At 58.1% G+C, this 26,183-nt stretch overlaps 1 protein-coding gene across 1 annotated transcript; it reads right to left on the reverse strand.

Annotated features, from left to right (window-relative positions):
* Nucleotides 1-595: 595 nt before the first annotated feature.
* ACACB (acetyl-CoA carboxylase beta) lies at nt 596-19,985 on the reverse strand. The gene is made up of 51 exons (XM_088525066.1): nt 19,860-19,985; nt 18,988-19,126; nt 18,704-18,813; nt 18,473-18,554; nt 18,153-18,251; nt 17,750-17,859; nt 17,374-17,484; nt 17,075-17,284; nt 16,435-16,605; nt 16,034-16,195; nt 15,633-15,796; nt 14,694-14,844; nt 14,487-14,590; nt 13,638-13,719; nt 13,142-13,287; nt 12,888-13,038; nt 12,581-12,715; nt 12,012-12,158; nt 11,660-11,848; nt 11,388-11,488; nt 11,162-11,250; nt 10,963-11,087; nt 10,114-10,227; nt 9,908-10,021; nt 9,413-9,502; nt 9,171-9,289; nt 8,522-8,659; nt 8,264-8,363; nt 8,056-8,163; nt 7,914-7,970; nt 7,464-7,505; nt 7,148-7,363; nt 6,839-6,994; nt 6,465-6,668; nt 5,743-5,898; nt 5,168-5,290; nt 4,701-4,970; nt 4,386-4,483; nt 4,147-4,267; nt 3,873-3,983; nt 3,517-3,660; nt 3,309-3,429; nt 3,071-3,167; nt 2,770-2,866; nt 2,478-2,613; nt 2,229-2,406; nt 2,035-2,147; nt 1,555-1,709; nt 1,310-1,480; nt 857-993; nt 596-731 (listed from the first exon to the last, which is right to left on the reverse strand). Exons 1-51 carry the CDS (start codon nt 19,983-19,985, stop codon nt 605-607), a joined length of 6,717 nt encoding a protein of 2,238 aa, XP_088381192.1. The 3' UTR covers nt 596-604.
* Nucleotides 19,986-26,183: the final 6,198 nt, after the last annotated feature.

Raw genomic sequence — 26,183 nt, forward strand, 5'->3', positions numbered from 1 at the left:
CATTTCACAGGTTTAACACACACGGCCTTTCCCACTGACCAACACACTGCTGAAAAACCGACGAATAAACAAAAACCCCCCTGCACCCAAATCCGGGGTGGGAAGCGGATGTTCCCACTGCGGCGGCTACAGCCGCGGCACTGAGGCCCTGGATCCCAGGGACATCTCCGGATCGCTCCCAGCCAGGGGAAGAACGAGACCAACCGCTCCCTGCCCTTACTTAGTTTATTGTTAAAACACCGGCTCGAGGCTGTTTCTTAAACAAGGGCTCCCCGGGGTGGCGCCCGGTAGCCACCACTCGCGGCAGGACGAGGTCTCCCCACCGCGACGCCCCGGGCCGCCCCGTCCGCTCGGAAACGCGTCCGACCCCGACGTCCGCGTTACAGATCAACGCCAGCGCTGGCAGCTCGAACCCAGAGAAAAAGCTTTACCTTCTTTCCCAAAGCAGCTTCTGGCACCAGGCACGAGGCTCCAGGGACCGGCTCGAGCTGACCTGATCTCTGCAAAACTGCCCGTGCAACGAAGCTGTCCCGGCTCCCCCGGGACGGAGCCGCCGTGGCCGCGGCTGAGAAGCAGACACCGGCGCCGCTGACGTGGACGCGGCTCAGGCTGGGCTGGAGTTCTCCACCGCGGACAGGAGCCGCGTGACCTGCGCCCGCTGCGCGCGGCTGATGTGCTGGGCCATGTGCACGATGCAGTCGCCGGCGAGCTCGGGGTTGGCCTGGAGCAAGCTGCGGGGCAGGGGAGCGGCGGGCAGCTGGCACCGGAGCGGGGGACGACACGCTCCGCACGGAGCGGCCCGCGGCCGCGCGCCGTTCCCAGGGCCCTGGCGGCAGCTCCCGGCGCACGGACCCACCTGCGGATCTGCTTGAGCGCGTAGTCCCGCTTCAGGTACTTGATGTTCTCCCGAATGGCCGACTGGGCGCCGTCCTCCTCCCGCAGGTGCTTCTCCAGCCACTCCACCACCACCCGGTTGTTGTCCCAGAGGTAGCCCTGGGGATGGCAGCACCGTGGGGAGGCAGCTCCAGCACCCAGCCTGCCTCCTCCCCGTCACTGTGTCCCAGGACATTTGGGCTACTTGGCCCCATCTTGCACATGGCTTTACAGGTTTTCAAGCCATTTGTGTCGCAGTTCCTTAAACCCTTCCCTTAAGGCCCTCTCTCATGGCCATACTGCCCCTAACACAGGCGGGAGAACAGCAGCTGCCCCTGCCACCACTTATACCCCAAGGGAAGCACGGGGTGATCACGGAGCGAGGTGGCACCGGGACGGGGGCGGCAGGCGCGCGGCAGCAGGGACATCTCGCTACCTTTGCGGCTCCCTCCGTCTCCATGAACCAGCGCCGCAGCATGGACTGGATGTGGATGTGGCTCAGCTCCCTGTTGGCCTTCAGGATCTCGGCCTTCACCGTCTCGGCCAGGAGCAGCCGGCGCAGGCGCCAGTAGAGGAAGGAGCGGGCGCTCTTCCACTCCAGGACGTCCTGCGGGAAGGAGGGTGCGTGGAGCCGCCGCCAGCCCCGCGGCGCCCGCGCAGCGGCCCCGCGCCGCGGCTCACCGTGATGACGCCCTTCTCCTGCATGCGGCCCGGCGTGTCGTGCAGGTCGGCGAAGTGCACGGCCACCTGGTAGTACATGGGCAGCAGCAGCTCCTCGCGGGCCTTGAGCTGCCGCTCCAGCTCCTGGCGCTCGGCGGCCGGCAGCTCCGGCCTCCCTGCGGGGAAGGCGGCGCTGAGCCAGGTGCCCCCTCGCTCGCTGAGTGCTCCCCGGCATCGTTTGCACCCCATTTAGCACCGGGGCAGCTGGGCTGCCAGATGTTTGTTATCTCCAAGCACAGGAGCAGCTGCTGCGGGTCCAGCATGGAGCCCAGCACCCTCTGCAGAGCCAGGGTGCTCCAGGGCACGTGCAGAGCTACACAAGTACCACTATGTCCTGCTTGGACACTGAAAAAGGGCTTCCTAAGGGTCTGTAATGTCACAGAGTTTGAGCCTCATGTTGGATGTACCACTCACAACATGGGTGAAAAGCTCTTCCCTTACCCAGCTGCTCAACAAGACGGGCATAAACTGCATCGATCCTTCTCATGGTCTTCACCAAATCTTTCTTCCTGAACTTGATCTCTACTGTTCCTCCAGGCTCCAGAATGCCACCCCTGGAAAAGCAGAGCGTGTTAAAGCAGGGACCGGCCTGCAGAAGGCAAATAAATCCTGGGAGCTCCGCGCGGGAGAGTGACCTGCTCTCCTTGTCCGCGTAGAGCTCCACGTAGAGAGGGTTGATAGTGGGGTCGATGACCACCCAGGAGCCCCCGCGCAGCTCCGCGTGCGGCGGGATGTACACGAGGACGGGCTGCTTAAAATCCCTGAGGCTGTCGACTATGGAGGCGCCGAACTTCAGCACCTGGTCGTACATGTCTGCAGGGCAGGGAGGACTGAGCGCCCGGCGCTCCCACCGGGACCGGCGCGGGCCGGGCCGCGCGCGGTACCTTTCATGCCGCCGGAGAAGCCTCGCCAGTTGGCAAAGATCATCAGAGGGAGATGCTCCCGGTTGAAGTCCCGAATAGCTTGGGCAGTTTTAAAAGCCGAGTCTGGAAACCACACCTGCCCGGCCTGCTGGATTATCTGAAAAGAGGCGAGCGGGAGCACTCAAAAACTGGAAGAAAAGTTGACCAAACTCCGATCCTCGAAAAGGCTCAGGAACTGCAGAAGGATTATGGCAAGCAGCCGTTTCTCCTTCCTTCCTCCTGGGTGCTCTGGAGCCTGCTCATCCCAACGCACCTTGGCCTCCGAGTCGGGGTTGGCGGGGTCAGCGGGAATCGTCACCTCCACAGTGCGGGTCTCGACGGCGATGACGCCCACGGGGAGGCCACCGAGCCTGCGGCGAGGCAGGGACTCAGCAGCCGCCGTGGAGGCCGGTCCTCCCCCTTCCTCCTCACCCCGAGAGCAGCACTAGGGCCCGGCCGCGCTCCCAGGAGGGTCTCGGTGGTGCCCGTATCCCAGGAGAGGCGGCCGGGCGAGCACCGGCTGCTGCGCACGGAGCATCTCCGGGCCGCGGAGCTTGGGGCGTTCGCCCCGGTACCTCGCTCTGCCGACCACGACCGTCTGCGCCCAGGGCCGCATGATCTCCAGGAAACTGCCTTGGTCGAAGAAGCCGCTCTGCCAGGTGCCCTTGAGAGCTGCGGAGTGCGGAGAAGGGCCGGAGCGGGGAGCGTGGGACGGCGCCGTGCCCGGCCGTCGCCACCGTCCGCGGAGGGCCGGGAGGATTTCACAGGCCCAGGGCAGAGCTGCTGCCGAGGTCTCACGCTGCCCTCACTTACTCGGATGTGGTCGCCCTGCCAGCATCCATCTGGGGTCGTAGGGGACTTTGGAAGGGACAAAATCTATTTCTCTTTCGATGGGGTCACTTATGGCAGTGATGGGCACCGGGCTACGGTTATCCTGCAAGGAGACGGTTCCGAAGCGCAGCTCATGAGCCAGGTATCCCGGGGCCAGCCAGGGTTTACAGCCCACCTTCCACCCTCCCACCTTTGGCATGTAGGAAAGCCACTGCAGGATGGTGTAGACCCCCTCAAAGTCATCCGGGACGGTGACGTGGGAAACGCCGTTGTTGTGCATGATCTGCACGCCTCCCAGCTGGTTGTTGGATGTGTAAACTTCACGCCCCAAAACCTAGTTGAAATTATTAATAGAAATACGTCACTCTACTAAAGCAGCAGCATTTTACCATTTTACAGTTCCCTCATCACCAAAATGAGGCCAGTTGAGCTTCTCCTGCAGGCCCCCCAGCCCAGGAAGCCATGCAGAGTAACCACCACCTTCTCCCATGGGACTGGGAGAAGGGATAGACTTGGGGAAGATCCCATGGCTGGAGCACGCATTACCTTATTGAGAGCTGTGACTCCGGTGAGGATGATGTGGGAATTCTCCACCTGGATGACGCGCTGGCCCAGTCTCACCAGGTAAGCCCCGATGCCGATGGCGCGACACGTCACCTGGCACAAACACAGGGATGCGCAGGATTACCGGGAATAATGGCAGGCACCAGAAGAACGACCGTGCTTCCCATTGCTCCTCCAAGGGGAGCCTCCAAGCAAGCCCAGGAGCAGCGCCCTTTTCCAGGGAGGCTGGAGCAGGGAAGGGGTCTGGAGGCCATACCATGCTGATGGTCACTATTTCTTCGTAAGCTCGAGAGGACTCCCCAGCGATGGTACCAGCAGCTCGCAGGTTTTCCACCCCAAATCCGTTCTCTTTCCCGATGATGTCCATGAGGACGTACCTGCAAGGAAGGCAGAGGTGTGGACAAGTCAGCATGAGGCTGATGGAGGACGTGGGAGGCACAAGGCAAAATGCAGGAGCATCCTGGGCGCGAACCAGGAGAGACAGCGCCCGCTCACCTGGACTCTCCCCCTTCCTCAACGTGCTCACAGTGCACCGAGTTCAGGGAGCTGATCCTCGTGTAATCCTGCGGAGTCAGGTACAGGTACCTGAAGCCCTGGAAACGAACATGAGGAGGATAAGCTGCAGGATGAGCCATGCCAGGAAAGACTCCTTGATTTGCACCGCCATGGAGCAAACGCTCCCTGCGGCACTGGCTACGCATGTGTGTTCACCCCCAGCGCTGCCTGCCCTCAGCTGCTCCCAGTTCAGCTCTGGGCTTTCCCCACGTTAAGTCCTTCGTTACCTGCTGCGGGGAGAGGGTGCTCACGCACCTTGTAGGGGTCTGCAGGGTCCACCCAGGCCACGTGGAACATGTGCTTGATCTCGTCGGCGAAGCCGATGCGGGCGCCGCTGTTGGCGGCGATGTAGACGCGGGGGACGCCCTCGGCGCGGGCCAGCTGCGAGGCGCGGAGGAAGAGCAGGTCCTCCTCGGGCCCGAAGGAGCCGATCTTGTGCGTGATGTCGTTGCAGATGAGCACCACGTCCCGGCCGGCCGGGTACTCGGGGGTCTTCAGCTTCATCTTGAAAGCAACCATCCCCACCTGGCCCAAACAGCACGAGGGCGGGTTGCTCCAGGGAAATGGGATCGGAGCTGAACCAGCACCCGATTTCTACTTGAAGGGCATCCCCTGAGAGCCAAACACAGCTGCAGGGGGAAGGCATCGAGCACATCACCCCCTGCCCAGCTCAGCTCCCCCCACCCGCCCTCTGCCTCCATTCCCAGCTCATTTCCCACTACCTCGTTGCCTCCAGGGAGCCTGTTCATCTGCACCAGCTGCCCCTGGGAGTCCAGCACCAGCTCGGTGTAGGTCAGGATATCCTTGGGGTACACCTCTGTGGAGCCCCACAGCTTGAAGAGAGCCTGCAGAGACAGCGCCCAGGGGACAAGCTCCAAACACACGGCTTGCAGCAGCTCCCAACACCCAGATTCCCACAGCAATGTGGGACCCCATGTGGACAAGAGGGGCTGGAGGCACCAGGAGCCCTCACCCTGCCACACTCCCGCACCTGCACTCTGGCTCACATCATCCTTTAGCACAACTATGTCAGATTGCAAGACCTGGGAACCAGTTTAGAAGTCCTTCATGCAACCAAAACATGGTGCTTCAGTCTCACTGCGTTCCTTTCCTTTTTTTTTTTTTTTCTCTCTCCCCTCCCTTTTTTTTTTTTTTTCCTTTTTTCTCCCTTTTCTTTTCTCTTTAGCAGCTCAGAAGGGAGGGGCTTTTCAGCCCCAGTTGTCAAATCTGGGGCTGGATGGGTGGAAAAGGAAATTCAACAACTCGGGACCTCCTTGTGCTCAGAGCCTGGACTCACCTGCCGGATCATTTCTGGGAAGTCGTACACGTAGGTGGTGCCCAAGGACTGGGCCTGGAAGCGCTTGGCCTGGAGCAGGTCCTTGGTGACGTACGGCGTGTTGATGAGCATCCCGTGCTGCGGCCCTTGCTTGTCCCCGTACGACTGGAACATGATCTGCAAAGAGAGGCAGAGCGTTGGGTCCCTTCTGCAGGATGTGGGCAAAGATCTCTGCAAGGTCAAGGTGCAAGAGCCTTGTGTGGCCCAGAGCGCTGGGTAGATCTGCACAGCCAAGATGCTCACGTCCATGGCTTTACCCAACCCAACATGGTTTTCCATCCCGCATCCCAGACAGCGTGCAAACAATCACTGTGCTGGGCTAGGACACCCTGAGGCTGCCCCGCTGTCCCCAGGACCAAAAGGAGCCTGGTGACAGCAGCAGTGCTGGGGCTCGGCCCCGCTGCGGGAGCAGAGCATCGCTCCGAGGTGCCCAAGTGGTTACTGCACGCAAGGAGGTGAATTCGAGCAAGCCCTGGAAATGCCGCTGCATGGGGCCCGAGCTGCCCTCTCCAAGCTCTGGGGTGGATCAGGACAGCAGGCCTGGGGGGTTCTGCAGAGCTCCCCAAACACTTTGCTGGAGCTTGTGCTCGAATAGAGGGTCACCAGCAGCTAAAGCGGGAGCGTTTCGGGGGCCGGGCCCTTGCTGCTGGGTCTCTGGCTACCGGCGTCCATGCAGCACTCACGCTCCCCGTGCCGAGGTCCCTCACTTCCTTGTAGAGGCTGATGTCCAGGTAGTATCCGGACTCGTTGGTGATGAAGAGGCGGATGGGGATGGCCGTCGCGGTCGGCGTCAGCCGGATGTTGATCTTCACCTCGGCCTGCAGGACGCGGAGCTTCCAGAGGCGGCTGCCGTAGCGCATGACCATGGAGCGCACCGACTCCTCGATCTGCTCGCGGGAAGGACGGTGGCAGTGAGCCCTGTACCAGCAGGCTCAGGGCACGGTGCTCTCACCCAGAGCTCAATCCATCAACAGGGGCTGCCCTGGGCACAGAGGCATCGCCGAGGGGCAGGTGAGCCCCGCACCGCGCAGGGAAGCGGCACCACCGCGATCCTCACCTTGGTGGGGTCCATGACGACCGTCGGCACGAAGTTGAGGAAGATGTGGTTACAGTCGGTGCGGACCGTCGTGTTGCTGAAGGCCACCTCCAGCTCGTCCATGGCTTCCAGCAGCAGCCGCTCGCCCTCGTTCTGCAGATACTCAAAGGAGGCCTCCTGCAGCGCATGGAGCATGAGGGAGCTCAGAAAAACTCCCATGCCCAAGGTGCAAACCCATCCATCAAAGCATCAGAGCGAGCAAAGTCCCCCAGGAGCTGCCCAGCAGAGCAGTGGCACCCATGTTTCCACCGGGACCCCGTGCCCCCTTGCCTTGGTGATGAGATCCGAGTGTCGCACGATGGCTCGGATGAAAAACCGGTAGTCGGTGGCCTCGGTGCCCGCCTGCACCTTGGCAGCGCCCAGGTAGAGGTGCATCTTGTGGTTGGCGCAGGGAATTGCCGTCAGGTCGAAGTTCCGCATGCGGCTCAGCTCCAGCTGGAAGGCCAGGGCCGGCTCCAGGTGCCGATAAATCCGGTCCTCGGCAAACTGTCCCCCAGTGGGGAGGGGTGAGCAAGGTGACACAGGGACAGACTCCACTTCCAGAATGGTTTTGGAGCTGATTATGTCTCTGGTCAGCAGCTCTTACCTCATCTCTTGCTCTGAAGGTAAAAAACTTTGGGAATTCTCTCTAGAACAAAAAGGGAAAGACAAGAGAGCCTTTTGTGAACCTTGGCATTGGACACACAGGGCCTCTTTCTGATCTTCAGTAAATTCACAAGAAGGGAAACCCTACAGGTTCCCTCCTTCCCCAAAACAGGAGGAAACTGGAAATAACACATGCCTTTTAAAGGCATCTGGAAGTTACGAAGCGTCAAAGCAGGAATTGCACATTGCTAAGGATGCCAGCAGCAAAAATCCTAATGCAGGAGCCAAGCAATCACTGGCTCCCTGTTAATTAGTCCCTCTCTTTTCCTCCTGATGTTTGGCTGCAGCTGTCCCTCAGGTCCATGTCTAAGGTACTTAAAGACATAAATACTGGCCGACTTTTAGGGACACTGAAGCACAGCAAGCGTAAAGTAACTCTGCACCTACTGACCTGCTGGGCAATTAAGAATGTGATTCTCCGCAAACCGTAGTCAACAAGGATGTTTTTCTACAAGGAAACAGAAGACAGTGTCATGGCATAGGAAAAACCCCCACCGGCCTCAAGGGAAAGGGGTCGAAGGTGCACAACAGACCTTGGACTGGGCGAAGGCTCTGAAGATGGGCACGAGCTTGTCGTCCTCCAGGTGGTCGGCCCATCTGAGCACGATGTTGAGGATGTGGATCGGCTCCTCTCGCACGTTCTAGCAGTGAAACCCCACAGTAAATCCTCATGTTTTGGCTCAGCAGCACTAGTGCTCTCCCGCACCGGCCCGGGGAAGGTGGCAAGAGCAGCTCACCCACCTTGGCATCCTCTTCCTCGTAGACGGTGGCTCGCGCCTCGCTGAACAGGGAGCTCTCTAGAGGGGGGTCTGCGAAGCAGGAAATCACTTCGTCGAAGTTCCTGCCAGGATCCAAATCAAGGGGATGAGGGTGCTGACAAGTCAGCACATCCCTATCCATGTCATCCCAAAGGCAACGGCTCCAAGGACCCGCACTAAGAAACCATTCAGGGTCGTGTGCTGGCTCAGCTGGATTCCCTCAGCTCCCCCGCCTCCCTACCTGGTGAAATCCTCAAATCGGTCGAAGGCGACGATAGCCCCCATCCTCTGGCTCGGAGGAGCAAAGCCGCTGTCCATAAACAGCTCGGTGCTGTGCCGGGCCAGGTCTGGGTTGGAGATGCTGACGGGGACGGACATCCTGCACGAGGGAGCAAGGCAGCCATCAGACACGGAGGGAGCTGGGCAGCCAGGCGACACCACTCGTTTTACAGAGCAAAAAGATGGGATTAGCTGCAGGAAATCCCTCTGCTGGGCTGGAAGGTCTCTGCTCTGCCAGCACCCTGTGCAGATTCACTCCTTACTGTGGTTACTAAACACCAACCATTTGTCTGCATCGACAGAGCTCTAAATGTGACAGCTTAGGCCAACGGGGCAGGCGGTGAGAGCTTCTAAAACTCAGAATTGAACACTGGCATTTACACGGACAACAGCCAGACTGATAGCATGGGACAGGCCAGCTGAGAGAGGCTTTAATTAAAGCCAGTCCAGGGGAGTTTGTGCTCAGCCTGAGGAAGGTTTATTTGTTTCCTCTGAAAGTGCTCCCATGCAGTGGAAAAATAAATTAACAGCTTTTCAAGAAGGACCAGGGCCATCGGCAAAGCTAAAGAACTGGCAGAAGGAGGTTCAAGACGTGTGTTGGCCTCTCCTACCTATTTGGGTGGGACGAGGGCAGCATGAACTGGAACTCCACCACGCAGGTGCCGTCCGAGAGCTGGCGGTGCTGCAGGCTGTTCAGCTCGTAGGCGATATAGCCCCGTCTCACGTACACCTGGAGAAGAGATGGGGTGGAAAGCACAGCCCTCTCCTGCGATTCAGCCGTTAGCCCTGCTGTGGCACAGTGGCCGTGGCCACCGTGTCCCTGCCGCGTCCCACCTGGCTCCTCAAGCCTCACCTCCAGCGCGGCCATGCGCACCACCTGGTTGGCGTGGTAGAAGAAAACAGGAAGCACGTCGAAGATGGTGGTTTCCGAGAGGATCAGTTTCTAAGGGGAGAAAATGAAACTTAGGGACAGTCTGAAGTGGGAGCTCCCCACCCACACCCCATCACATCCGTGGTGAAATACTGTCCCGCTTGGGTTACTCTGGTCCACACACCGGGGCTGGTAAGTGACCAGCCCTTTGAGATACTTCTAAGAGCTCAGACCCAGTTTGCTGCGAGGAAACCTTATAAGATTCTACACAAGTTGGGGGACATCAACAACAAGCATCAATATCCTCATCAGCAGTAGGGTGGTGCACCATCTCCTCTGGTCTGCATCCACACTAGCCAGCTAATGCTGCAAAACTTAAATGCTTTTCAAGCTTAACTAGAGTGCCTTGCAGACAGGTAACCCAAATGCCCTCCTGGAAAGCAAAGCGCCCTCCGTTGAAAATGCAAAGTTTCCAACCTTGAGGTTTTCCGGGCAGTACTCGTGTCCGTACATGTCGATGGCAGACAGGAATATGGACTCCACCTGGTTGTGCCTGAGCTCGTAGGAGGGCAGGTGGGAGGCGATGAGCACCTGCGAGGGGCAGAGGGCAGCTGGGACGCGCGGGGAGCCGCGGGGACGCGCGGGGAGCCGCGGGGCCGGGGCCGAGCGCGGCGCTCGCTCACCTGCCGGGCTCGCAGGGCCACCTTGGCGTGCTCCGTCTTGCTGAGCTGCGTCAGCTCGTTGAGGATGGCGGTCAGCTCGTCGGTCAGCGTGGGGTCCCGGCCACACAGCTTGTCCTGAGAGGGCAGAGCCACCTGATCTTTGCCCTTCTCATAGAACAAAACCTGCCCGATGTGCCCAGCGCTGCACTGGGGCACGGAATGGGGAAGAAACCCACAGAAAATGTGCTGTTCTGAAAACTGAGCACAGAAGTGCAGTGCAGAAGAGGCAAAATAACGCTCTGCTACGGAAGCAGCCAAACGCATTGAGAGTAGGAGCTTGGAAACAAAACACAAGCCCTGGGAATGTATTAAACAAGGAAGCAAAACAGTTTATCAAGCACCTGCTAGTGCTAGCACGGATGCAAAGGGAGGCAGGCCTGAAACCATCTCCTAGGGGGTTTGGACTAGATGGTCCCTTCCAACCTTAAGCATTCTATGATTCTATCCCAAACCCAGTGCAGCAGCAAGCAAGGATTAAAGTGTGCCTTGGCTTACTTGCCTGTGAAGGAATAAGGACAGGCAGTCATGGCTTCTGAAAGCCTACGGTGCAGCAAGGACCCTAGAGCAAGCCTGCTGCACCATGCCTCGCAGTCCCTCAAGCAAGGGTGCAACATCCCATCCACCCTCCTCACCCAGGAGGCCACTCACACACCTTTTGCTTCTGCGACACCCCAAGGGGCCTCTGCTACTAAAAAGCAGGAGCCTGGGCAAAACAGGAGCCTTTGAGGACACTGCCTGCAGGGACACTTTCTGCAAGCCCTTATTTCTTGGCAGCTCTGGGCACGGGGCTCTCCTGCACCATCCACTCACAATTAACATAGTGACCAGCAGGTTCTTCTTGGCCACTTGGGCGTGCGAGAAGATGCACTCCAGCACGGGGGTCATGTCGGGCTTGCACTGCTCCCGCAGGCTGATGACGCACTTGTCGTAGTGAGCTGCGGCACAGAGCAGGCGCCGCGTCCGGACCCGCTCCCCCGCGGAGCGGAGCCGCGGCCCCGGCGCCCCGCACCTTGCTGGAACTGCATCTCCACTTGCAGGTACCGCCGCAGCAGGTCCAGCACAACCGACTTCATGTAGCCGCGGATGCCGCTGCGGTACCTGCGGGAAGCGGGAGCGTCTGACCGTGCCGGGGCTCCCTGCGCGGCGCAGGCGGCTCGACAGCAGCAGAGAGGCCACAATTAATGCTGGTTTCACAGACTGTGCCAAGTGAGACACAGCCCTGGCCCTGCTCGTACCTCTGCACCAGCTGCACGATGCTCTGCGTGTTCATGAAGAAGACCTCCCGCTCCGCCTTCCTCTGGAGCGTGGCCGCGTGGCTGTCCAGCACGTTTGCAATCTGCCAGATCCAGGGTGAAAATGGACACATGTTCAGGAAAGGTCAGTGTGCAGGAATGCAGCAGCCTTGGGCAGTGGGCAGAGTTCAAAGAGAAGCTCTGGCCAGACCAATATTTAGGGGAAGCTGCGTTTACGTTGGCAAGGACCCGAGGGTCCTCTTTGGAGCCCTCACCTGCTGGCTGGGGAAGCGGCAGAGCACGGACGTGATGTTACTGGCGTACTGCGCCATCACCTTCTTGATCGACTTCTCCACAGAAGGCGGGATCCTTCCCGAAATGCTCGTCATGATTTCCTGAAGCTCCAGGAGAGGCAGGGAGGGATCCCGCAGGGTATTCATCAGCTTGAGCACCCACTCCTTTACCTGCAGGACACAAAAGGCTGCACCCACCAACGCTCCCCAGGAAGCAGAGCAGCAGGTCTCGCTGTGCCAGCCAAGAAGCCAGGAAGACGAGACCACTAACCGCACCAACACGCCACTAAAAAGCGCCTTGGGACACAGGGGAGAAGCACCCCAAGGTGCCTACCTTGGCACTGAAGTAGGGCTCCGGCAGGCAGTAGCCGTTCATGACATTGTTGAGGTTGTCCAGCACGTTGCGCAGCACCTGGTGCAGCTTCTCCCCCATGATGGGCAGGGTCTGCTGCGGCGGGAGGCCTCCCGTGAACGGCTGGGCCTGCCCGAGATGCAGGGAGAGAAGAGGCACTCGTGAACGTCACTGAAACAAGCTGACCCTGAGCTTCACCAAAGCCAAACAAGTGTCAAGAAAGCTGCAGCTGTCTAGTGGCCATGGAGAAAACAGCCTGCCTGGCTTCTGCTTTTGATGAACTGCAGAGGAAGCTCCTGAGGGTCAGCATTCACATTTCTGCCCAACACGAAAAAGATACAAGAGCTACAGATGTGAAGAGAACTAAAAGGAGCCCTGAAGTGGCTCCTCCTGCTGTTGAGCAAGCTTCTCCAGAGCCCTGCCAGTTCCTTGCACGCCTTGAGATGCCAAAGGAGCAAAATGCCTTGGGAGTAGAGGCAGGCAAGGGCCCTGAGGAGCAGAGAGGAGAAAGCAACACGGCAACATGGTTCATTCCCTGCGGAAATACTCACGGGCTTCACTTTGGTGGGATCGTCCAGCTGGAGCCGGGCTATGACGCAGCCTGCCTCCAGCAGCGCTCCTGGCCGCTTCACGTAGTGGAGGTGGCCAGACTCCTCTACTGACAGGGTCATCACTATTTTCATCACCTGCACGAGGGCGGAACACAAGTGAACACCACAGAGCGCCCTGGACACCGCTGCTTCATTGCAGAAGTTAAATATTGGCAGGTTTCATTTTTAATCATGCAGTCGCCAGATTAAGGTCCAGGTGAATGAGGAGACTCTGGTTCTAGGGCTTTGTGGGTTCCTCTGCAGCTACCTCTATCTCTGCAAAAACATCCCCTTCCACAACGTGGCCCCCATCTTCCACTGTGTACTGCAGCAGCTTCCCTGCCGAGGGCGATCGCAGCACAGTCGGGTCTTTCTCTTTCTCGAAGTCACATGTTTTGTTCCCCACGGTGATTCGGTACCTTAAGGAGAGGGAAATTTCTGCCTGCTGGAGCAACTGGCCAACAGCTTGCAAAGGAGCTTGCAAGGGCACCCTGTCTGGCAAGCTCAGCGAGGGCGACCTACCTGTCGATCTCCTCCTTCATGTAGGTGGTGTAGCTGCTGCCGTTGTAGGAGAGCAGCAGGCCGCCGTCGTTGAGGCGGTGCACGTCTATCTCGATGTGGGTGCTGTTCATTATAACGACGTACGTCGTGAGCGACTGGCGGGCGACCTGCGAGCAACACCGAGGGCTGCAGAGAGCGGCCTTGGGCTGCATCTGCTGAGCTCTTTACTTAACAGCTGCCTTCGTGGTGAGGAGGACGCTATTTAAAGCTCAGCTAACTGGGTTTAAAAGGGAGAAAAGGGGATCTTATCAAACATGAGAACAAAGGCAACAGGATACATGAAAATGCCTGTCTGGTGCAAAAGGATAATCAAGCCAATTTTTACATTATGTATTTCTAGAGGGCAACTTCTTGCTCACTGCATTTTCCCAGCCTGTGGCATTTTTCCTTGTGCAAAGCATGCGCTGCCTGGGCCAGCACTGCAGCAAGCTTGGAGAGAGCACAAGGCAGCCTTTACCTGCAGAACATACTTCACGCCCTCGTAGACGAGCTCCACGTCGACAATGTTGAGCAGGGAAGCTGCGGGCAGCACCTGCCCTCTGAAACGCAAGGGGAAGGTCAGGCACCACAAGAACTTGGAAGCATTTTTTGTTTGCCAGCGCAGGGAGCCAAGTGTGTCAGATGTCACAGCGCGGCTCGAATGTGCTCGTGGCACTCAGAGCCAGGAGCCCTTTGGATCCGCCTGGGGCCGTGCGGGGACGATGCGGCCGTGACCACAGAGGGGAGCAGGTTTCCTCTCTAAAGGACCCACACATCTGCTTCTGGAAAAGGCACCCCGAGCCAGTCCAGACACTGAGAAAACAGCAGTGAACCGTAGGAGAGCCCCCAGCGGCCTCCAAGGCCAGAGGAATAACCTTGACGTTCTTGAGCACAAAAACAAACGCAGGCTGCAGTCGGGCAAGCTGCTTCCCTTGGAAAGCTCTATTTTCCTAGCTGCACAAAATTGTTTTTCCCCTCTATTAGATAAAGTGATATCTGAGACATCAAAATCTTGCTATTTACAGCAAATAACTTTACTTCTCTTTCTATTAAATTGCCTAGAGGTGCAGCCTGGCTCTGAACCTGGCATATGGGCACTGCCTCTTAAACTGTGAAGTGTTTTCAGCCTGGCCAGACAAGAAGGAGGAGGGAAGCAAGGTGACCCAGAGCGAGCAAGGTTTTAAGAACAAGAGTTAAGTCTGCAAGACACCAGTGGCTGGGAGCAACCCTTTAGGGCATCCCCTTGCACAGGGGGCAAAAGCAAGACCTGCCTTGGGTTAATAACCCGCCGTGCAGGCACCTTCCTGCACCCTGCAAGCGCCTGTACCTCTCCAGCGAGTGCAGGAAATCGGTCATGCACGTCCTAAAAGCAGCATCAGCAACGTTCAGGGCGCCGCAGACAACCCCCAACATCGTGTCTGGCTTCTCAGCCTAGGGAAGGGGAGAATCAGGAGTAAGGAGGTTCCCTCACACAGACAGTGAGGCAATCCATGGCATGGGCAGAGGGAGAAGTCGAGAGGCCAGTTTCTCCCACCTGCACTTTCTCTGCAATCAGATGGTCCAGCCAGCCGGTATCTATCTCGTTGTTCTGGAAGCTCTCCGTCTCCAACACCTTAATGAGATACTCAACTGTGGTCCTGAAATCCCCGCGGATAGACAGCTCTTTCAGAGCTACCACCATGTTCCTTTTAAAGGAAAGAAACTCCGTTGATCACAGAGCAGGTAGCATCTAGTTTCTACCACGGTGGCCAAGGGCTTTCCTGTACCCAACACACTCTGGCCTCTAACACTGTCTTCAGACACTTCAGATATTAATAAGACCTCCTGATTTCTACTCTCTATGCACTGCAGGTGCTACTCAGCTCCTCACGTGCCTTACTGAGCATTTCATTCTCAATTTAGCACTGATGCAGCAATAGGTTGTTACGCAGCAGTCAAAGGCTACGGTAAGAAGTCACACTCAGTTGGGTGATGATCATAGCAGCCTTGGATGTCCTGATACCTGGATAGAACCCCTACAAATTGGGAAGGGGAAAGAGGGAAAAGACTGCTTGCAGGTTGAGCAAGATTCTCCAACTGTTTGGTTTGCAGGAATTTCTGGTTTACCCAGAAAAAAATGTTCTTCAACGTACTGTAAAGCCTTGACTTAATAAAACACAAACACCTAGGAGAACAGATTGTGTGTTACTTGAGTTAATTCCTAAACGGATATCACGTCTCAATGGTACTAAACATATGACTATCTTTAAGGGCAGTGTTTATTAACTGGGACATCACCCTCTTAGTGTGTGGTGAACACTTTGCCTTCAGCTAGACAGACTCTGCAACACAAACAAGCCGAGTACAGTGCAAAGGCAGTCATGGTCCTTAGAGATAAAAGGGCAGGGTTTTTTTGGCTCATACACCTACTAAAATGGGAAAATCTGGATCTTTCCACAGACAGTTGCTTTCAAGCCCATACTGCAACACTCACGATATGGCCTCTTCCCGATTCTCTCCCCATGAGAAGCAATGTCCAAACTGGGAGTCAGCAAACTCGTGCAGACCTCCGGCAGCGGCTACGCTGAAATAGCCCCAGACGTTCTTGCTGCTGCGGAAGTTCAGCTCCTGCACAGTCCCAGAGCTTGGCTTAAAACCCTAAACAAGCACACAGGACAGAGCAGAAGAAATTGAGAAAACAGGCTGGAGATTTTTGAGACTGAAATAGGGAAAAGGGAACCCTGTGTTTCTTAGCAGCCCGCATGCGAATTCCACTAATCCCATGGGTTTTGCCTGGGAATGACAGTGTTGGGAATATTGTCTCCATGTGGAGGACTGTGCAGCTCGACCCTGCGGATGACCACAGGGTGCTTGGCAAAGCCCTGCCCGTCTCACCTCCTCGGGGTTCTCGCTGGTGATCCGCGTGGCGATGACGTGGCCTCTGGGCACGGGCGCGTTGGTGGGGCTGTTGAAGAAGATGCCCGTATCGCCCCATGGACTCTCGCCGTACAGCACTCGGATGTCCTTTATCCTGTGCAAGGGGATGCCCATCGCAATCTGCACAAGCAACAAGCAGAACTTGGCACCAAAACCACGCCAGGCCACAACAACAGCTAGAGTGAAGAACAACAGGAGCAGAAGCAGCAGTGTGACAGCTCCTGCAGGTGAAGCAGGGATGCTGCGCTGCTTTTGCATCACGTTGCATATGAGAAAACTGGAAAAGCCTTTTTTCCCAGGAGGCAAACTCGGCCTCTCGCTGCCGCAGTCACCCAAGCGCCGCGGCAGCGCGGTGGTACCTGCAGCTGGGCCGCTGGGAGGTTCACGTCGGCGATCATCTCCGTGCAGGGGTGTTCCACTTGCAAGCGGGGGTTCAGCTCCAGGAAATGGAAGCTGCCGTCTTCGCTGTAGAGGTACTCGACGGTGCCGGCGCTCACGTAGCCCACGGTCTGGGCCAGGCGGACGGCGCACTGCGAGCGGGACACGGCACCGCGCTGCAGCCCCGACCCGCCGCCGCGGAGCCGGGGCCTTCCCGGGCGGACAGCAGTGCTGTCCCAGGACAGGGCGAGCGGGCACTTCGGGAGCAGGGGAGGGGACCACCGCAGCGTGTGCTCGTGTGGCCAAGCGGGTGGGGGGACCCCTGCTCTGCTCAGCCTCCTTCCCATCCCAGCAGCCAACTCACATGATGGGAATGCTGCACAAGGAGGGATGGACTGTCTCCTATGCCAGGGGCTTACACAGAAACATAAGGGATGCACGTACACAGCATCCTGTCCTAGTGGTTTTCCTATCCTGCTGTCCAGAGCAGAGTCTCTATTTCCCTTCCTTAGGGGTCTCGGTGTTAAAACCCACCGTCAACACAGCAAGGAACAGAGCAGTTTTCCACTAAAACCCAGTGTCTTTCCCCCAAGTCCCCTCCAGGAGGCCCAGGCCACCCACCTGCTCCATGACCTCGATGACGGAGGGGGCGGCGATGGTGGTGGGCGCCTCCTCGATGATCTTCTGGTGCCGGCGCTGGATGGAGCAGTCGCGGCCGAAGAGGGAGATGGCGTTGCCGTACTCGTCGGCCAGGACCTGCACCTCCAGGTGCCGCGCGTGCTGCGCCAGCTTCATCAGGAAGACGGGCGAGCCGGGTGCCTCCGCCTGCACCTGCGCGTGGGACGAGGCCGCGCTCCGGCATCACCCCCGGCGGCTGCTCCCGCTCCGGCTGCGGGACGGGGAGACGCAGCCCCGCTCACCTGCCTGAAGCAGCCCCCAAACTCCTCCGCGGTCTCCACTTTCCGGATGCCTTTGCCCCCGCCGCCTTCGGACGCCTTGATCATCACCGGGTAGCCGATCCTCTTGGCAACCTGGGAGGGACAAGGGGCCGGTTCTGGGGTGGGCAAGGAGCTCCCGACCAAACTACTGCCCTAACAGCAGCTCAGGCCACCCTTGCCCAGCTCAGCATGGCTCTGAGCAGGATCTCAGTCAGCAAGAAGAGATGGGACCACAGGGACAACCAGCTGCTCCACAGTCCAGGGTGCTGGGGTCCCTCAAGCACCCGAGCCAGCCCCATCCCGGGCGGCCTCCAAAGAGAGGTGCAAGAGCAGCGGCTGCGTGCTGGCTCGGCCTCACCTCCAGCCCTTCCTCCACGTCCTTCACGCAGGCCCGTGCGTACGTCTCCAGCGGGATGCTGATGGACCGCTGCTCCTGCGGCTCCTCCTCCGACCACGTGGCCACCAGACCTGCGGACAGGGCCAAGGGCTGCGGTCACTGCAGGGGTGGCACTGCTGGGACGGCACCCTGGGGGCACACACAGCCTCCCCCATGGCTGGGGCTATAAAAGCAGCCACTGCCTGGGCCAGCATCGGCTCAGCTGTAGCAGAGTGCCCCAGATTTGCAGCCCAACCCACCACCTGCCAGCAATACCCCTGCTCTGCTGGCAGGACCCGGCTCCAGCCTTTGTTTTAGGGGAGAAAAAGGAGCAGCAGGACCCTGGGCCAGGCCAGAGGCTGAGGAGGCACGAGGGGGCACTCACCGCTCCCGCTCCACGGCAGCGTGGGGATCTGGACCGTCTGGGCCACGATGGTGGAGGCCACTTTGTCCCCCAGCGCCCACATGGCATCACTGGGAGGCCCTAAGAGCGAGGAGGGAAGAGGCTTAGAAAGGAACCAGCCCAAACCCACAGATGGGGGTTGATGCCCTGAGCGGGCAGACAGGACAGTCCTGCCAAGAGCAGGAGCAGGGCGATGCCACCAGCAGCCACTGTCTGCTTTTGGGGAGACCCAGCACGCACCAACCCGCAGCAGCCCCCTGGACATGCTTCCCTTCCACAACCGGGAGAAGGAGGGACCTTACCCAGGAATGCGATCCCGTTCTTCTGCAGAAGCTCTGGCAGCTTGGGGTTTTCCGAGGCATGTCCCCATCCAGCCCACACCGCCTGCCAGGAGAGAGGGAGCCGCAGCATCATGCATGGTTTCTCGGAGCAGAGGGATTAGTCACTCCCCAAATCAGGAGGCAGCCTGAGCAAAGGCTTGGGACAGCACATCCAGCTTGCAAAGTCTATATACCCCCATGGACAGGTCCTACCTGGACTGGGATTCTTTTGGAGATGTCCACAATGAGCTCTACGTTGGCATAGTTGTTGTTGTTGGCTCCTCCGGGGACGGGCACGTAGTGATCAGCCATTTTGATGTACTCTGAAGGACATGCAAAAAAAATCTACTTACTGCTGAATCCGGCTGCATGGTGGGCACAGCAAATCACAGGGACACCAGCAGTGTCCAAGCACTAGCACGCAGAGGACAGCGCATCCCAGGAATAGCCCAAAGAGCAGCAAAGGTTTTGAGCAGGGTTTGGGAATTCGCAGTTACCTGCATTAGCCTTCAGGTCTTCGGGGGTGACCATGACGACGAAGCGAATGGCGCGCTCGTTTCGGAACATCTCGTAGGCCCAGCGGCGGATGGAGCGCATGCACTTCACGGCGGCGATGCCGTTGTTGGCGATCAGGACCTGGGAACACGGCCGGGACGGAAACGCAGCGGGTCAGGCCTGCAAACGCGGAGAGCCGAAACCTCCCACTGCTGCTGAAGGGTGAGATGGGAACAGGGCATCTTATGGGATGCAGCCCTCTTGGAAGCGGGTGGTAGAAAGACAGGATTTGGGGCAAGGTGCTGAGCAGCCCTGGCAAATATAACAAAATCACCAGCTACAGTGGGAAACAAAGTTAAAACAAGCGGAGAAGAGTTATCATTACGGGAGCTTCATAACTGCCCGTTTTCTTTGCCAGCAAAGCAGAAGGAGCCTCATTAGCAAAAACTTTTATACCTGGCACCGGCACTCACCGAGAACTAGACTTGGCCTTCATTTGTGTCAGATATGCAAAACTGCTGCAAGAAGCCTCTGTGCAAACACTGCGTTAGGACAGTTTCCCCTCTCTAAACTTCTCTTAAATTAGTGAAAGAGAGAGAAAAACATCTGCCCATCTGTGCCAGCCCCTGACCCAGGCAGCTTTGCCAGGAGCTCTGCACTGCTTCGAGGCAGCAAGGAGCCCATGGACTGAATGGGGCAGAGATGGAGCAGCAGGAGCCAGAAAGGGAGGCAAGAGACTTCGGAAAAGGGCAAACAGCAGCCCCAGAGGAGACACCAGCAAGGTGCTCCCAGGCCTTGGGTTTGTCCAAGGCCCCTGCAATGCCCTGCAATGTGCAAACCAGCACCAGCTCCAGCGGGCGTGCAGGGAAGGTACCTTCTCAAAAACGTGGTTCCCCCCGAAGCGGGTGACAAACTCGGCCGGCGAGGCGACGGTGAAGTCCCTCTGCAGGTCCAGCTTCCTGTGCTCGCGGCCTTTCTTCACCAGGTGCAGCCCCGACATGCTGGGCCTGCGGCGGGGACGGAAACAGCGTCAAGCAAACAGGAGCTGCACAAGCAGAGCGCCCGTCAGGAGCGCCGCGCTCGCTTCCGCAGGCTTCCCGGGAGGAATCGGATCTGCAGCCGGACAGCCCTGAACTCGGCGCGACACAACAGCCCCGATAAGACTTTGCCCCTCCTGCGGGCTCTTCCCACGCAAGCCGCAGAACCGCCGCAGCTCCCGGCTCCGCTGGATTCCCGGGATCGCTTCCCTTGTCACCGACTCCCTGTCGCAGCCCGGTATCTCTCCGGGGACACTTAACACCTTGCTACGACCACGCTAGGGAGAGCACGGAGGAAACTACTTGCACCTGGGTTACGTGGAGCAGCTGCGGGTCCGAAGTGGGGCTGAATGGTGGCTCTGCAGCCGCGAGGCCGGCCGGGAATCCCGGCATGCCGGCCGGGAGCGCTGCAGTTTGCATTCCAGGGACGGAGCCTGCTGAGGATTTTTGACCCATGCTCACAAGCGCACGTGTGTTCAGCCGCTTCCGTCCCCGTAATGATCCATGGCTCGGTGAGAGCGGGAGACGGCCAGGATGGGGCAGGACAGCCGAACAGGGCACTGACCACGGACGCTCCCGCAAAACGGCCGGGAACAGTTAAATGCACCCGTACCCTGCAGGCAGCTGCGGCACAGAATGGAGCTCATTTTTCTGCTTTTTGTGATAGACCCACAGTATTGCACACAGCAGCAACCTGCTTGGGTGCTGGTAGAAAACAAACCCCTCCTGCATTAAAACACTAAAGCAAACCTGTCCGAAACGCTGCCAGCGATGCTGTGCATTAGAACATCCCAGCTTTCGGCTAAACCAGGAGGCTGCACTTCAGCAGTGCTGACCAGGCTCTTCGGCTTCGTATCGTGTCCCTGCGGCCAAAGGGCTTTTATTTATAACCGCAGCGGAAGGAGAGCGGCCAAGAGGAGCTGGGCAGCAGTGCTGCGCTTGCAATTATTTATAACCGGTGCCAAGAGCGCCTAAAGGCTCGTGCGCCTGCGGGAGCGGAGCAAGGAGCGCTGGGGACGGGAAGATCCTGGGGTTTCCTAACGCCAGGGTGACAAGGGGCCATGTCCGCAGGTGCAATCGCTGCTCCGCTCCCGTGAAAGGGCTCGTGGTGCCATTGAGGAGGCTGGAGCGGTGCAGGAGGATCCCAAGCCCCGTGCGTGCCGTGACCCTGCACGGAGACGGTGCAGGACACAGGAGCTGCAGCTTTTCACCGGAGGGTGAAACAACAAAAGTCAAGAGCGGCTGTGGAAAACTAGACATTGCCAATGGGAAAAATTCCTACTTTTCTTCCCCTCCTGTAATATTTTCTCCCTCCCAGCTTCAAGGGCAGAGGAGGGACAGGGTGGCAGCTCCACTTTGCTTCTGCAAATGCAGCAGGGACAACACCAGCAAGTGCCTGAGGTCTATGGCAGCAGGATGACCAGAGAGGAGAAAATCATGATGCAGCAACACACCCGCATCTCCATGTGCCAAAGTGCCCGGGCAGGAAGGAGCCGCTGCGGCCGAGCATGACGGGCTGCTCTGCCTCCCTCCGCTCCTGCATGAGCCTGGAGCCTCCCACACTGCATCCTCATCCTCGGCTCTGCTCCCTTCCTCCCCACGGGTCCAGGGATCGCGGCCAACGCACGAGCATCCCCATGCGGCACCTTGCAGGAACCCGACCACTGCCCCACGCGCTTCCCGACGGATGCGGAGCCACCCCGACCAGCCAGGCACGCGAGTCCCGTGAAAAAATAGTTTAACTTGCAGGAATGGATCGGTTTAAGGGTTTGCCAAACCACAAAACTGGGTCCAAATGTGGCTACGGTCCTGTTGCTGTGGGTCCTGCCACGCAGATGCCCAATTGCGCAAGAATCAAGAGTTACTGCTATTAATCACCTTGCTGTTAATCACCTCGAGTCCACACGGGCAAGGGGCAGCCCACAGCAACATGTCTGACAATGTACAACGTCAGCACTAGGATTTCCATGGGATTTCCCTGAGTTCCCAGCTCAGGCCCCTGCAATTCCGAGGGCGCTCAGCGTCGCCGGCAGCCTCAGCCACCGGCCCCAAAGCCCCTTCTGGGCCCGAGCAGCCCCCCGCAAAACCCGCCGCGCGCAGAGCGTGTCCCGCGGCGCGGCCGTTACCTCATGCCGGCGTCGGCGGCCGCGTCGGCGCCCGCCAGCGCCAGGCTGCTGCGCCGCCTGCCCACCCGGACGGCGCCGGCCAGCACCTCGTCGTCCGAGGAGTTCTCCTCGAAGGAGCCCAGCACGAACTTGGCGAGGGCCGGGCGCCGCAGCGCCGCGGGGCTGTACACGGCCAGCTGCTCCTGCTCGCGGCGCGGCGCCCGCGCCCGGCTCGGCCCCTCCGCGGGCGGCCGCTGCTCGCCATCGGCTCCTGCTCCCTCCGAGCCCGGCGTGGAGGCTCCGTCAGCGGATTGGGGTGTCTCCGGGGATGGCGTGGGTGCCTCCGCGCCCGCCGGCTGCTCCCGGCTCTCGGCGGGCGGCACCGGGCCCGGCTGGTCGGGCTTCTCCTCACGCGCCGCCTCGGCCTTCTCCTCGCTGGCCATCCTGGTCCAGAGGGAGCGGATGGGCTTCAGGAGGAGCAGGGTGACCGGCAGCATTCAGGCAGCCTGTGAGGGACACATCCATACTTAGCAAGGTCGATTTATTGCTTTACTCCACGCTCTGCTTCGTAGCGGTGGCTCCTTCCTGCTCGGATCCCACAGGGATCACCACGGATTGCCCCTGCCGCCATGGCAGGGCCATAGTGGGATCCCCCCTCGAGTTCCTGGACACCCGTGAGAGGACGGTGACCTACGTGGCCCCATAAAATCCCACAAAAACCCTCTCGTCTCCGTCCGCCGCTCGGCCAGTTGCAGTTAAGCTGAACAACACGCTCCGCTGGGGCTATTTTTACTTCCAAAAACAGAAGTTTGGCAGTCGCGAGCCGCGGGGCCGGGCGTCCCTGCCAGCGCCGCTCCGCCGCGGCTCCCATCCGGAGGCGGCTCCGGGGGATGCTCGGATAACCCGGCTCCATCCCCGGAGAGAGGCAGAAAAGGGGCACTCGGCTCCACATAGAATTAACTCGAGCGACTGCAGAAGGGGAAGGAAACCGGCCCCATCCCTGCCACCCTCCTGTCCCCTTCTCGCTTCCTCTGCCCCATCTGCTTGTCGCAGGGTGCTTTTCTACCCTGCATTTTGGGGCTGCTGAAAGATTTTTCCGGCCAATTTCGCCACTCTGGTGGCATCTCTGTGGTCCCAGTGAGGCCACTGCACCACAGCTGGGATTTCCCAGCACCTGCGACCCTTTCTATCCGGAGCCACCGCAGAGCCAGAACCTCCCTCCGCCACGAGACATCCCCTATCACAGGGGCACAGAGCAGGGAAAATAACACTCTGTGTGTGGAGGAGTCAACCTTGCAGCTCCTGGAGGTCGGCAGAGAGGAGCGACGCAGCCTCCACCTTCCTGTCCTCATCCCGGGAGCTCATAAAGGAATATCCCACAACGGTGGCAGCAAGAGGCTGCTCGGAGGCAGCTTCTCTGGAGAGGCAAAACCTCTCTAGAAGCAGCATTTCTGGAATAAATGTTTCCACAGGAGAGCCTTTTTTTGGCTTATTTGCCATGTCTGCAAACATCTAAAAACCCTCCTGCCTTGGAGGCTGCTACCCCGGCTTCTTCTTGGAAGTGCAGTGTGTTGCCTAAGCATGAAATTAGGAGGAATTCTCCCACTTTAAACCTAACTGCACATAGAAGCATTTGCAGGCCCTGAAGATTAAGAGACAGAAATGAAATCCCACTGTGAAGCCAAAGCAGCATTAAGTACAGCAGCCAAAGAGCATTGAAATAACACAACGTATAGGGTATGAATTTGGAACATCAACTTATTAATTTGCAGGCAGTCTCTGTACTCAAGAGCTAGGTTTTAAGGAAGCCCGAGGAGCACTGGAATCATTCAGCACTTGCACAAGGACAGTAACAAGACATTAACAAAAAACCTTCACGTTACCTGCTTAAAGGCAGGCACATTCTGCCCCACTCGCTTGCTCCTTGCAGCTCTCTGGCCCCTCAGCTGGCCCCACTTTCTGGCTATTCCTGTATTACATCCCACGCTCCGAGTTCCTCGTGGGCAGCGGCTCTCCCCGCGCTCCGGCACCACTTACCATCCCGCCGCGCGCGGCTCCCGTCCTGCTCTGCCGAGGGGCAGGATTTGGCAGCGGCTCCCAGGGCAAACGCAAACTTCAGATTAACTCAGCTCTGCTGCAGGAGAACTTCGCGTTTGCACTTAACTGTTGCACAACCAAGGGGAGCAAACGAGTTCTGGAAGGAGGGGGATGCAGCCAGGTACCAGCTTCGAGGCGCCCAAAACGCGGCCGGGCATCCAGCCCTGCAGCGCTCCAAGAAAACCCGGGCACGGAGGCGGCTCCTGCCCTGCCACCCGCAGTGGCCCCGCGCGGAGGTCCCAGCCCTGCCGGGGCCCGCGGGGTGGGTGACAGTCAGTGACACCCGTTGGCACTGCAGGGTGTCACGTTTCGGACGGTTTCGTGGCGTTACGTTTGCTTTCTTGCATGTAACATTAGCGTCTAAGGAAAAAATAGCTCTGCGTTTGTTTGCTCAGAGGAGAAAAAAAAAACATTTGTCAGAGACAAGGTTGAAAAACATCCGGGCAGAGGGCAAGGGCCCAAGCAGAGCAAGGGGTAACGGCACCACGGGAGCACCCGGCCCATGTGGGACAAGGGACAGGGTCAGGCCAGCACAGCACCAGCCGCTGGCACCAGCCTGGGCCACGTCCTGCAAGTGCCCAGGGCACCGTGCGCCCGTCAGCTCGCACTGCAGATACTCAGAGCAGGGATCAGTAAGTTTTCTATCAAAAATAATTCTTTATCCGTTATTTTCCTACCTGTTGCTTTCTGTGCATCGCTTCGAGAAATGTCCAGTTTGGACTATGCAAAGAGGCTCCCTGCTGCACTCAAGACTTATCCCAGAAGCTGCTATCCCAGAGGAAGGTGCTTGCAATTACCAGTAACGATGGGGACAGCAAGGAGCAGCAATTTGCACCTCCCCAGGGCCCTGCAGCCCCACGCAGGGGGCCAGACCCACACGAGGGCAGTGATCCAACCTCCCCGCCAGCCTCTGCCCTTCCACAAGTCAAGTCAGATCACAGCACAACATAAACAAAGTAAGTTTTATTTAAAAACAATCCGTTTGGGAAAAATAACCTCCAACACGTCCAAAGAAAGTGTACAGCTTCACTTGTACTAGTGTTACCTAGTGGAACAAATACAAAACACGGCCTTCGCGGGTGTTGGGATGTATCGATCTACCCTAAAAACTTAGGTAACTTCAAAAAACAAACCATTTCACTTTCACTGAAAGAAAGCATCATATCAAAGATGGGCCGGAAATGCAACATTAGAAGGCAGATCTCATTTTCATTCTAGAAGCGCAACTTATTTTCAACAAATGAGGCTAAAAGCCTCATTTTGCTCACATGGGCAAAGCCCAAAAGCGCCTCTGTATTTACGCAGAGGCTTTTCTTAGCTGCCATTCTGCATCTTCACTATCCACAAGGTCATAAAACGAAATGAAATATTCCACCCATCCACGAGATCTTCAACAAAACCTCTCCCTCAAAATCAGCAGGTATCAAAGAGAGCAAAGCTGCAGGAAAACCCACCTGCAGCACCAAGAGTTCAGCTGTGTGAAACCAGTTCCCCTGTCCTGCGTGTTCTGGTTCCGTGGAACACGCAGTGATCCAGACTCACACTGTGGACAGGATCACCTCGGAGCTACCGATTATTGTCAGCCAGGTGATTAACATCTACCCCAAGGCAGTTTATCTTCTGGGGTTTCCTTTGGGAACAAAAAGCTCCGAACAGGACCAAAGTGCTGGTCACTATTTCCCCCCCAGCTACTGCAGGATCAATCCTGACCTTTAGAGAGTGCAGAGGTGCACTCAGTGAAGCTTCGTCACTGTATAGTCTCTAAAGGCACAGAAGGGCAGTATATTGCTAATCAAATCTGTATCTGTAGTAAACAAAAAGGACTAAAACAAATACAAAAGTCAGCTTTCCCTCCTGTACAAGTCATAGGGCCTCCAGTTCCCCACTACCAAATACAAAATCCAGCTTTGCACATTCTGAAGCGAAAGAGTGGGAGGCAAATTAGGGTATTTACAGAAA

This window comes from Tinamus guttatus, unplaced genomic scaffold (genome assembly GCF_059628265.1).
Source record: "Tinamus guttatus ecotype Peru unplaced genomic scaffold, ASM5962826v1 Tinamus_guttatus_pri_ptg000223l, whole genome shotgun sequence".
Taxonomy (NCBI): Eukaryota; Metazoa; Chordata; class Aves; order Tinamiformes; family Tinamidae; genus Tinamus; species Tinamus guttatus.

What these genes read in the sequence shown, in the direction of transcription:
- ACACB (XM_088525066.1), bottom strand. Translation starts at nt 19,985, where the DNA reads ATGTCGGGGCTGCACCTGGTGAAGAAAGGCCGCGAGCACAGGAAGCTG. An exon ending in CCAGCGAGAACCCCGAGGAG is followed by an intron (nt 15,797 to 16,033) that starts GTGAGACGGGCA and finishes GTGCTTGTTTAG; the next exon opens with GGTTTTAAGCCAAGCTCTGG. An exon ending in TCCCAGAAATGATCCGGCAG is followed by an intron (nt 5,291 to 5,742) that starts GTGAGTCCAGGC and finishes CTGTCTCTGCAG; the next exon opens with GCTCTCTTCAAGCTGTGGGG.